Raw genomic sequence first — 9,914 nt, 5'->3', positions numbered from 1 at the left:
CATCAGAGCAATTTTCACCTCCCATTCATTCGCTAATAACTTTATCGCTTCTTAACACAATTTATTGATCTATATCTTGTTTTTTCCGCCACTAATTAGGCTTTCTTTGGGTGGTACATTTTGCTAATAATTTTATTTTTTTATAAATGCATTTTAACAGGATTAATAAGAAAAAAAATTGAAAAAATTCATTATTTCTCAGTTTTCGTCCATTATAGCTTTAAAATAATCCACACTACCATAATTAAAACCTATGTATTTTATTTGCCCGTTTGTCTAGGTTAACCAGCCTGGCGGTATGGACGAGCTCAGCTCGTCCATCACCGCCGGAGGCTGCCGCTCAGGCCCTGCTGGGCCGATTTTCGTCAAATAAAGTGCAGCACACGCAGCCGGCACTTTGCCAGCCGCGTGTGCTGCCTGATCGCCGCCGCTCTGCGGCGATCCGCCGCGAGCAGCGGCGAAAGAGGGTCCCCCCAGCCGCCTGAGCCCAGCGTAGCCGGAACACAAAGTTCCGGCCAGCGCTAAGGGCTGGATCGGAGGCGGCTGACGTCAGGACGTCAGCTGACGTCACTCCGCTCGTCGCTATGGCGACGATCTAAGCAAAACAAGGAAGGCCGCTCATTGCGGCCTTCCTTGTTTATTCTGGGCGCCGGAGGCGATCGGAAGAACGCCTCCGGAGCGCCCTCTAGTGGGCTTTCATGCAGCCAACTTTCAGTTGGCTGCATGAAATAGTTTTTTTTTTATTTAAAAAAAACCCTCCCGCAGCTGCCCTGGCAATCTTAATAGAACGCCAGGGTGGTTAAGACACCATTTAAATTTTGTCCCTATCACAATGTATGGCGCCAATATTTTATTTGGAAATAAAGGTGCACTTTTTCCGTTTTGCGTCCATCACTATTTACAAGCTTATAATTTAAAAAATGTTCGTAGTATACTCCCTTCAAATACATATTTAAAAAGTTCAGACCCTTAGGTAACTATTTATGGTTTGTTTTGGGTTTTTTTTCAATTATAATTTTTTTTTTCCATTAAAAATTTTATTTGGGTTAATATTTTGGTGTGGGAAATAAACAGTTAATTTTTAATGTTATTATATGTGTAAATTGTAATGTAAAAAAAATATGTAGATGTAGTTTTACTATTTGGCCACAAGATGGCCACCTTGAGTTTTTTTTTCTACATGTGCTTCTCGCTAACCGGAAGCACAAGGACGACGCGGAAAATTTTATTTGCAGAAAGACTGAAGCCTCTAGTAAGAGCGCTTTGGTTTTTCTGCTGGGGACACGGATCGGTCATCAGGAACCATGTTCCTGTTCACTGATCCCAGGGCCACCGGGGGACAGCATGGGGGCGCGATCGCGCGCAGGAGTGCGCCGAAGCGTGACACCGCAGCAGAGCAGCCGCCGGCTGAAATGGGTAATGTGCAAACGAGTAGGAAAACTTGCTGATATCTTTGTGTAAGCCCACTCTATGGAGTGCTTTTGTAAAAAAAAAAAATAAAGAGAATACTGAGAAAATAAAGGGAATACTGAGAATCCCCTCTGAGGAGATGGACTAGTCCAACACTTGTCAATTTTTTTTTTTACTACTTACTGGAAAAAAAAGTTATTTATAGTGTGTCTTACTCTGGGAGAAATATCCATTTAATGTTGATCAAATTAGCGATTGTTATGGATTTGTTGATAAATGGCTAACTTTAGTATACAGAGTTCAACTTTATTAAAAAATCTTCTACACTTCCAACTTATTCTGCTAGCTTTCCATTTCCAACTTGCCCAGTCAGTTGTATGTAGTCCGATGTTAGTCATGAAGGGAATCCAAAAACATAACAACAAAAGTTGTTTGGTTAATACTTTTATTGACTAAATGTACAATATTTCATTGCAAGCTTTCAAAACGTTAAGTTTCTTCTTCAGGCATGATACAGAACTTGATGCCTGAAGAAGAAACTTTACGTTTCAAAAGCTTGCAAAGAAATATTGTACATTTAGTCATTAAGGCTACTTGCACACCAAGACGTTGCGTTAGGTGCTACGTTAAGGTCGCATAACGTGCACCTAATGCAAGGCCTGGTGCTCTTCGATGTGGACGTCAGAGTGAGCCGCGTTGTGCAGCTCACTCTGGCGTCCGTGATGCGTACTCTTGGACGCATGTTGCATCACGTGGTCCCACCGGCCAATCGCCGCACAGAGCGGCTGCACCAGGAAGTAAACACTGCACGTCACAACGTGCAGTGAATATTAATTAGCCATGTGCCTGGCCACTCTCCGCTCCTCCCCAACACGACTGAGCATGTGCAAACAGTCTAACGCGGCTTAAGCCGCTCTAACGCCGTAGCATGCTGCACTTTCACTACAACGTGCAGCGTTACATGTAACGCAACGTGGGCAGTGTGAACAGCCCACTTGTGTTACATTGCTGTGCGTTGGGGGATCGTCCCTGTGTGTAAGCAGCCTAAAGGTATTACCTAAACAATTTTGGCTGTTATGCCTTCAACTTGCCCAATAGAATTCTTTGTTTTTCAGTTTTTTATAAAAATGGGAGAAAAGCTACAGGAGATCTGAAGCAAGAACAGACCACAATAGATAGGGTCATTTATTACCTCTTTGAAATGGGTCACTCACCCCATTCTTTACAATTGATTGTTTCAGGTGTGTGATTCAGACACTACTGATGCCATAGAGATCAGCAGGACTGCCAGGCAACTGGTATTGTGTGAACGGAAAAGTATGGAAGCCTCCATATTTATCTTAGTTCAAAAGTACGGGGGGGGGGGGGGGGTGTATTGTGGAACGAAAATGTAATTATAATTCACATATTAATATCCTGAATATGTTAGAAGTTTTGCTTACTTAGAAATATATTATTTGCAAAGACATTTGGGAGCCTGTCATATTTTCTCTTTTGACCATGAGCATGCATGCAATAAAAATACCCATAACATAACTACTCTACTCTAAGCCAAAGCCACAAATATACTTAAAGTAAACATCACCCCACTCACCTCACTGTGCCTCACTGGCCATAGAAATATCTTACTAGAAATATGCTTAAATATTTTGGCAGAAAAATAATGTGAACACTATACAGATTAACTTGATTGTATAAGCCAAGGTACCTAATTGCCTGGAAGTGGCAACCAAATAGTGCAACATACAGGTCCAATCTAGATCTCAAACCATAAATCAACAAAAACAAGAAGTATCAAAATTTATTTTACATAACAAGAACTGTGGTGTGCATAAAAAATACATGGGATTGTCACCCACATCACAACATCCAGCAACCACCACATGCATACCAGCAGAATATACACAACGGCCGTATACTAATCTCATTGGGAAACAAATTACCATGTATTCATTTGATTAGAAGCTGATCCATAATACAATTCAAGTTCCAGGGTAATATCAGACCCAGAGAGGGAAATCTGCTTTTCCACCCTGGCGTTCTATTAAGATCGCCAGGGCAGCTGCGGGAGGGTTTTTTTTTAATAAAAAAAAAAAACGATTTCATGCAGCCAACTGAAAGTTGGCTGCATGAAAGCCCACCAGAGGGCGCTCCTAACCCGTATTTCTGATCGCCTCCGGCGATCCGCAGTAACAAGGAAGGCCGCAATGAGCGGCCTACCTTGTTTCGTTTTGCTCGTCGCCATGGCGACGAGCGGAGTGACGTCAGCCGACGTCCTGACGTCAGCCGCCTCCGATCCAGCCCTCAGCGCTGGCCGGAACTGTTTGTTCCGGCTGCGCAGGGCTCGGGCGGCTGGGGGGACCCTCTTTCGCCGCTGCACGCGGCGGATCGCCGCGCTGCGGCGGCGATCAGGCAGCACACGCGGCTGGCAAAGTGCCGGCTGCGTGTGCTGCTTTTTACAGGGAGCAAATCGGCCCAGCAGGGCCTGAGCGGCAGCCACCGGCGGTAATGGACGAGCTGAGCTCGTCCATACCGCTAAGGTGGTTATTGCTCATCAGCCCACATGCTCATTTGATTGCAACAAAACAAAAGCTAGTTAGTGTGTGAAATGCAGGAGTTAGTACAGCAAGATCCACTGTTCGCAAGTAAGCAGAGCACCCAGCCTCAGCACCAGATAAGAGTCAGTTCAAGCTCACTTTATGAAAGGTATTGTCTCACCAAATCCAAACAGTAGAAGCGCAAGCAGGTCATGCGGATGGAGATCAATACACTGCAGAGTCCCAGCTGAGATGTAACTGTAATCAGGGTAAGGGCCCGTTTCCACTAGAAGCCTTGCGATGCGGCTACATAGCCGCATCGTACCACAGGTGTCCTGAACCCAATGCATGGCAATGGAAAGTTTCCATTGCATGCCGAACGGTGCGGAGCGAGCATGCTGCAGATTCTCGCACAGCCGCATATGCCCGCTGTCCCCTCCAGACACTACCGCATCGGGAGATGCAGAAGTGACGTGGACGCCAGCAGAAGTGATGCAAGTGCGGCTACTTAGCTTTCCACTTGTTAGTGGAAACAAGCCCTAATTCACAGTACCAAGCACAGTAGGAGGCAGTCACGGACCCAAGCAGTGCGGCCCGATCAGAGGGTGGCATACGTGACTGGATGTTGGAAGCCCTTTCACAGGTCCGTGGGGGTGGAGTGACATCCCAAGTGGGCGAGGGAAGCTCCTGACAGTTTTTCCGACTTCTTCAGGGGGGCTTGTATAAGCCACACTGTCTCTGGTACATCTAAACAAAAAGCAAATAAAAATGTAATATTGCACAATGATTTCACATCTTATTTCTTAAGTTTTATGTTAAAACCTTACAGCTTTATTTTATTTATTTTTCACTTGTTCAGAGTCCTTCATCTTAGCTGAGTTCTCAACTTTAGGTGACCTAAGGGCTGTACACACTGGTTGTGTTGCGCTGCGCTTTTAAAATCGCATGCGTTTTTTAATCACAAGGTCTTTTGAAAAATCATGAAAACCATGATGACCTCTACACACTGGTGCAGTGGGATTTTTTTTTTATTTCATAAAGGCTTTGCGATTAAAAATTGCATGAGATTTTAAATTGCAGCGCAAGCACGACCAATGTGTACTGGCCCTAACACCTGGGACCTAAAATACTTACACTGTGAGGGCTAAAATGGAGGAGGAGGATTCTCATTGGTCAGATCAGTGGGCCAGTGAGAAGTCCTGCTGGTGATGCAGAGAGAAGGGAGCCCTTAGATAAAGCATCTTCATCTGTCTTCTTTCCTAACCAGTGAGAATTCTCATAAGGAAGGATTCTCATTAGTCCATGTCAATGGACCCATGGGGATACCCAGTGTCAGATTTAACCTTCTGGCTGCCTCACGCAAGTTATCTCGCATGAAATAACAGTGCAGCGGCACCGCAGCTGACTTTACTCAAAATGCAGCTCTCTGGAATGTTAGTAATTCGGAGTTGATACAGATTTTTGCAAATTTATATACCAAGTTGCATAAGTTTTAGAAGCCGTGAGCAAGGGGTGTCAGGGGCTGTTTCCTGGGATCATGGCTTTCGTTTTGTGATCTGGGTGATGCTCTGATTAACCTTATCAGAAAACCGTTATTGTACTGTCCATAAGGCAACAGGTTTGCTCATCTTGTATCTTGCACCACAGTACAGTGCGTTTTTTCTTTCTTCCAGAAACCAGGAACATGCACATCTTCATCCAGATCCCTCTGTTCACCTGTCATGTCTCAAAATGTGTCAAGGAATGGGGAGAACTTGTATACCCATTTGCCTTTGCATTCGCAGCATCTTCAGAGGACACCCTACCCAATGATTCCCATAGGAGGCATACAGATGGTACAAGCCCGACCAGGTCCTCGGCCTTCTCTCCTAGGACCTGTTTTCCCTGAGCTGCATTTAGAAGGTTCTTATAGGGAAGCAACACATCCAATTCATCAAGAAAGATTTGATCAGCCACCCAGGACTAACAGGAGGGAACAAGAGGAAGACAGGGTAAAATCGCCCCCCAGCACAGCCCCACAGCATTCCCCAACACAAAGCACTTACTGCCAGACAACCTGCACTTCTCCATCTGGAACACCTCGGGCCAACACTGGCATTCTTAAAGGAGAGCGTTTAGAAGGGGATGGTTGACTGGACACTGTTGGGATGATCCCAGTTAAGACTTCATGCCCTGTGACAGCTCTGATAGGTTCAAGTATGGAGGTATTCTTAGGATGTATGGAAGGATTTTTTTTTCTCTTCTGAAAAACACTCCTAAGGTGTTACAATGGTGCAAATATTAAGATATGTGTTATGGATTCCTTCAGAATACAGGGTAAGGATCGTACGAAGAAGTGGATCGATGCTTCCACAAAGTAGAGAATGTGTCATTTGGGATAAAAACACAATTAAAGATTGCCGACCTTGCCTTGGATACTTGAATAAGCATTCAGGGTATGACTATGACCCCTTTTGGATCTTTCTATATTATGGTACGGATATATATATATATATATATATATATATATATATATATATATATATATATATATATATATACCTAAAGTGGGTGAATGGCTTCATTTCATTCTTTTCTTAGTTTTATAATTTTAACTTGTAATTTCCCATTTGCATTCTCCTACCCCACATGCAGTTTTATCTGTGCCTTTTGTACACAAGTTGCTTAGAAAAAGCTGAAAAAAAAGAAAAAAAATCTGATGCGGAACTTTTTACGCTGTGAAAAAAATGTGAATTTTTTTTTCTGATGCTTTCCTGCTATAAGTTATCCTGAGGGGCAGGCAGATTTCCGTGAATTCCCTTTGCTGGGCTCCCCAATATAATGTGATCCTGAGATCTGGGTAGGACATGCACTGACTTTTTTTTTATATATGTATTCTATATATAAAAAAATATATATCTATATATATATATTGAACTGGGATAGATGTCCACAGTGATGTACAGATATTTATATGAATTTATTTAATTAGCACTGTATTGTCTTTACCGTTTTTGCTTTAAGGTTTTTTGGTACAAAAAAAAAAGCTTTATTTTAACTTTTTATGTTGTAAAACCCAGCACTTGTAAAATGTGATTGGAAGCGATGCAGCATGATACGCTGTACTGTAACGCCAGCTGCCTGTGCATAGACAAGTTTTTTGCACTGTAAGATGAGTAGAAGTACCGGCGGTCTGTAGGTGAGACAGAGCCATGTCATAAAATGCCAGTAGACATGAAGCACCGCACTGTGGCATCAAGGAGAATACATACGCCACACAATGCATTCCACAGGTGGTGATAAGTCCAGGACTCCTTGTGAGTTGGGGAAGTATTTGTTAAACTTACATTTAAGTCTTCTAATGATACGTTAACCATCTTGCTCGTCTACAAGTAATTCTTGAGGGCTTTTACCCTTTTCTTACTAATGCGGCATTTGCTGGCATCATTCTTTAGGGTTTCTCCAATTTCTATAGTGCAATTTGCTCCTACTTTTTAGCACTTAAGGAAAACGATTCCACATAGCACCTTATGTCCCTCCTGTTTTTTTATCTTTTTCCCCAAACCTTTTTGTCGTGATACTTTACATATTGGCCGAGGCTTATACTCTGTGGTAAACACCATTTGTGTTATTGATTGAAAATGTTCTGATGGAAAGTAGGCTTAGGTCTTCATATTAAGCACTTTTCAAACATTGCAATGTCAATGAAGCCATTAAGACCTATATACTTTTATACCATTATTTTCAGTCGTTGAGTTATTGGGATTATGTATAGTTTCACATATACACCCAGTGGCATGATTTATAGCAGGGGTACTCAAAGTTTTTTTTATGGTCCACAGACCACTTTAAACCGAGTCACAGGCGCTGAGGACCACCTATAGCCACTTCATGTGTAAAATAATGTCTCATTCATGTAAACCAATATTGAATTGAAGGTAAATAACTGCTAATAACTCCTTTTCTTTTCAAGCAAACCATGTAATATGATCAGAGATATGTTTCACACCTCATACTGAACGATCACCTAGCAAACAATAGCTTGTAGTGATTAATTTAAAACTTGCTTCCTCTTAACACACACATAATGAAATGAAAAAAAGCACTTAGATCTGTTATAGCAGCTTCTAGGGACCTTAATAAAACTTTATTAATAAATGCAAATTGCTGTAATCTATAAAAAGTACAGCAGAACATTCCTTACGCTTTCAGTTTTTTTACGGACTACCCTCCCCCCTACACGCAAGTACATTACTAATGATCAGTTCTCACTGCAGCTCATGATGCAACCTAATATTCCAATCTGGTACTACCCATACATATAACGCAATCTGTTTATACAAGTTTGGGAAATCTTACTAAGATCTTTGTAGTGCAGGGACCTTCCTGAAAGATGTAACCACATTATTTACAGTCTGGTTAACATTCACAGCAAAGAGATAATGTTGTTCTTTGCACAATAAGACTGCACTGTGTGCGGCCAGCAACACACTGGTCAGCAGACATGGTGACCAGCAAAACAATATTTTAACCAAAATATATGTATGAGCATTAACTAGATCTCTGTGCTGAAAAAGCTGTACATTTGCAAAGTGCGGGCATGGCAGATGCGCTTCCAGGTAGAGGAAGTGTGTGGGTGTATTATGTGCAATCACTTAATTATCTCAAGATGGAAAGATAAACATGCAAAACATAGTTAAAGCGGGATTAAACTCTATGTATAATGAATAAAGAAAAACATTTATTTAGCATCCTTACAATAAATCTACTGTACCTGTAACACCCTTTTCTGTCTCTGAAGCCTGGCAGCATGGTAAATATTTTTTCTTTTATATTCATCCTGGGTGAGCATCAATCTTCAGGAAGGCCATTGAGGCCACAGAATGGCTTCGCTTCTGCCCTACCTTTTTTTTTTTTTTTTTCCATCAGTACTGGAATGTATCATGTACACCCCAGTGAAAATTGCATACAAATCGCAAATACAGAAAAATCTACTTCCTCCTTGGCACTGGTTACTAGTTACTAAGGGACTGCAGGTTCAAACAGGTACATACTTGTGAATGTTCAGTTATTTTTTATGTGGGGTAGGGGGGAAATGATTTATATACATTTTAAAGATTACATTTTTTAACAAAAATTGTTAAAACATTTTTAAAATCAGTGTTTGATCCCGCTTTGATATGATGGAACAACACTCAAGGATCTCTTTGGCAGGGAGCACACTTATTAGAATCGCATGCGTTTTGCTGCATAGCATAAAGCGCATGTGAAATCGCATAGACTATGTCACACAAAAATCTCATTGGAAAGCATTTTCCAATTTAATTTTATGTGCATTTTTAAATCACAGCAAGTTCTTTTTTCCCCACACACTGTATGTGGATTGCATGCCATTCGCATACAGTGCTTTACTTTGGAACAACAAAGGCATGCGTTTTTGTAAAAACAGATCTAATTTTTCTCCTTTGAAAAGGCATGGGGAAAAAAATGGAAATGCATGAAAAATACAGGAGGGCCTTTTCCACTAGCAATCGCAATCAAAAACTCCAGCGATTGCGATTTTTCATTCATTTTGTTATGCAATTGCGATTTTTCATTTGTATTGCATTCTCCCTCTTAAAATTGCTCCAGAAAGCGATTGCGATTTACAAATCAAATCACTATAGTGGAAAATACTTCTCATGATTTCTATGATAAAGTAGCAACCCTGACAATTTAAAAATCACTAGTGATTTGCGATTCAGCTGTGTAGTGGAAAAAGACCACAAATGCGTATACCAGCAAATGCATGACTTTCTACACAGCCGTGTGATCCCAGCCTTAAGTAAACTGCCGAAAATGTATCCTTGTTCAAAGTGAAAAACCAGAGCAGTTACAATGATGACCTTGCTGCAGATGTTGGTAGAGGTATTAAAAATAGTTTTCCAGAAATACATACTGAGACTCTAAGAAAATAACGCCGCACACATACACAGTTGAAATGCGTGA

At 41.6% G+C, this 9,914-nt stretch overlaps 1 protein-coding gene across 1 annotated transcript in view; it reads left to right on the top strand.

Annotated features, from left to right (window-relative positions):
- HIVEP3 (HIVEP zinc finger 3) overlaps window positions 1-6,419 on the top strand; it is a 160,394-nt gene extending 153,975 nt beyond the window's left edge. The window contains 1 exon segment of the mRNA XM_068269291.1: window positions 5,621-6,419. Within this exon segment, the coding sequence (XP_068125392.1) occupies window positions 5,621-6,079 (459 nt within the window). The 3' untranslated portion in view covers window positions 6,080-6,419.
- Window positions 6,420-9,914: the final 3,495 nt, after the last annotated feature.

The sequence above is a fragment of the Hyperolius riggenbachi genome, chromosome 2 (genome assembly GCF_040937935.1).
Source record: "Hyperolius riggenbachi isolate aHypRig1 chromosome 2, aHypRig1.pri, whole genome shotgun sequence".
NCBI lineage: Eukaryota > Metazoa > Chordata > Amphibia > Anura > Hyperoliidae > Hyperolius > Hyperolius riggenbachi.
Note: the sequence above shows the minus strand (reverse complement) of the source record. Positions and strands in the feature narration are given on the sequence as shown.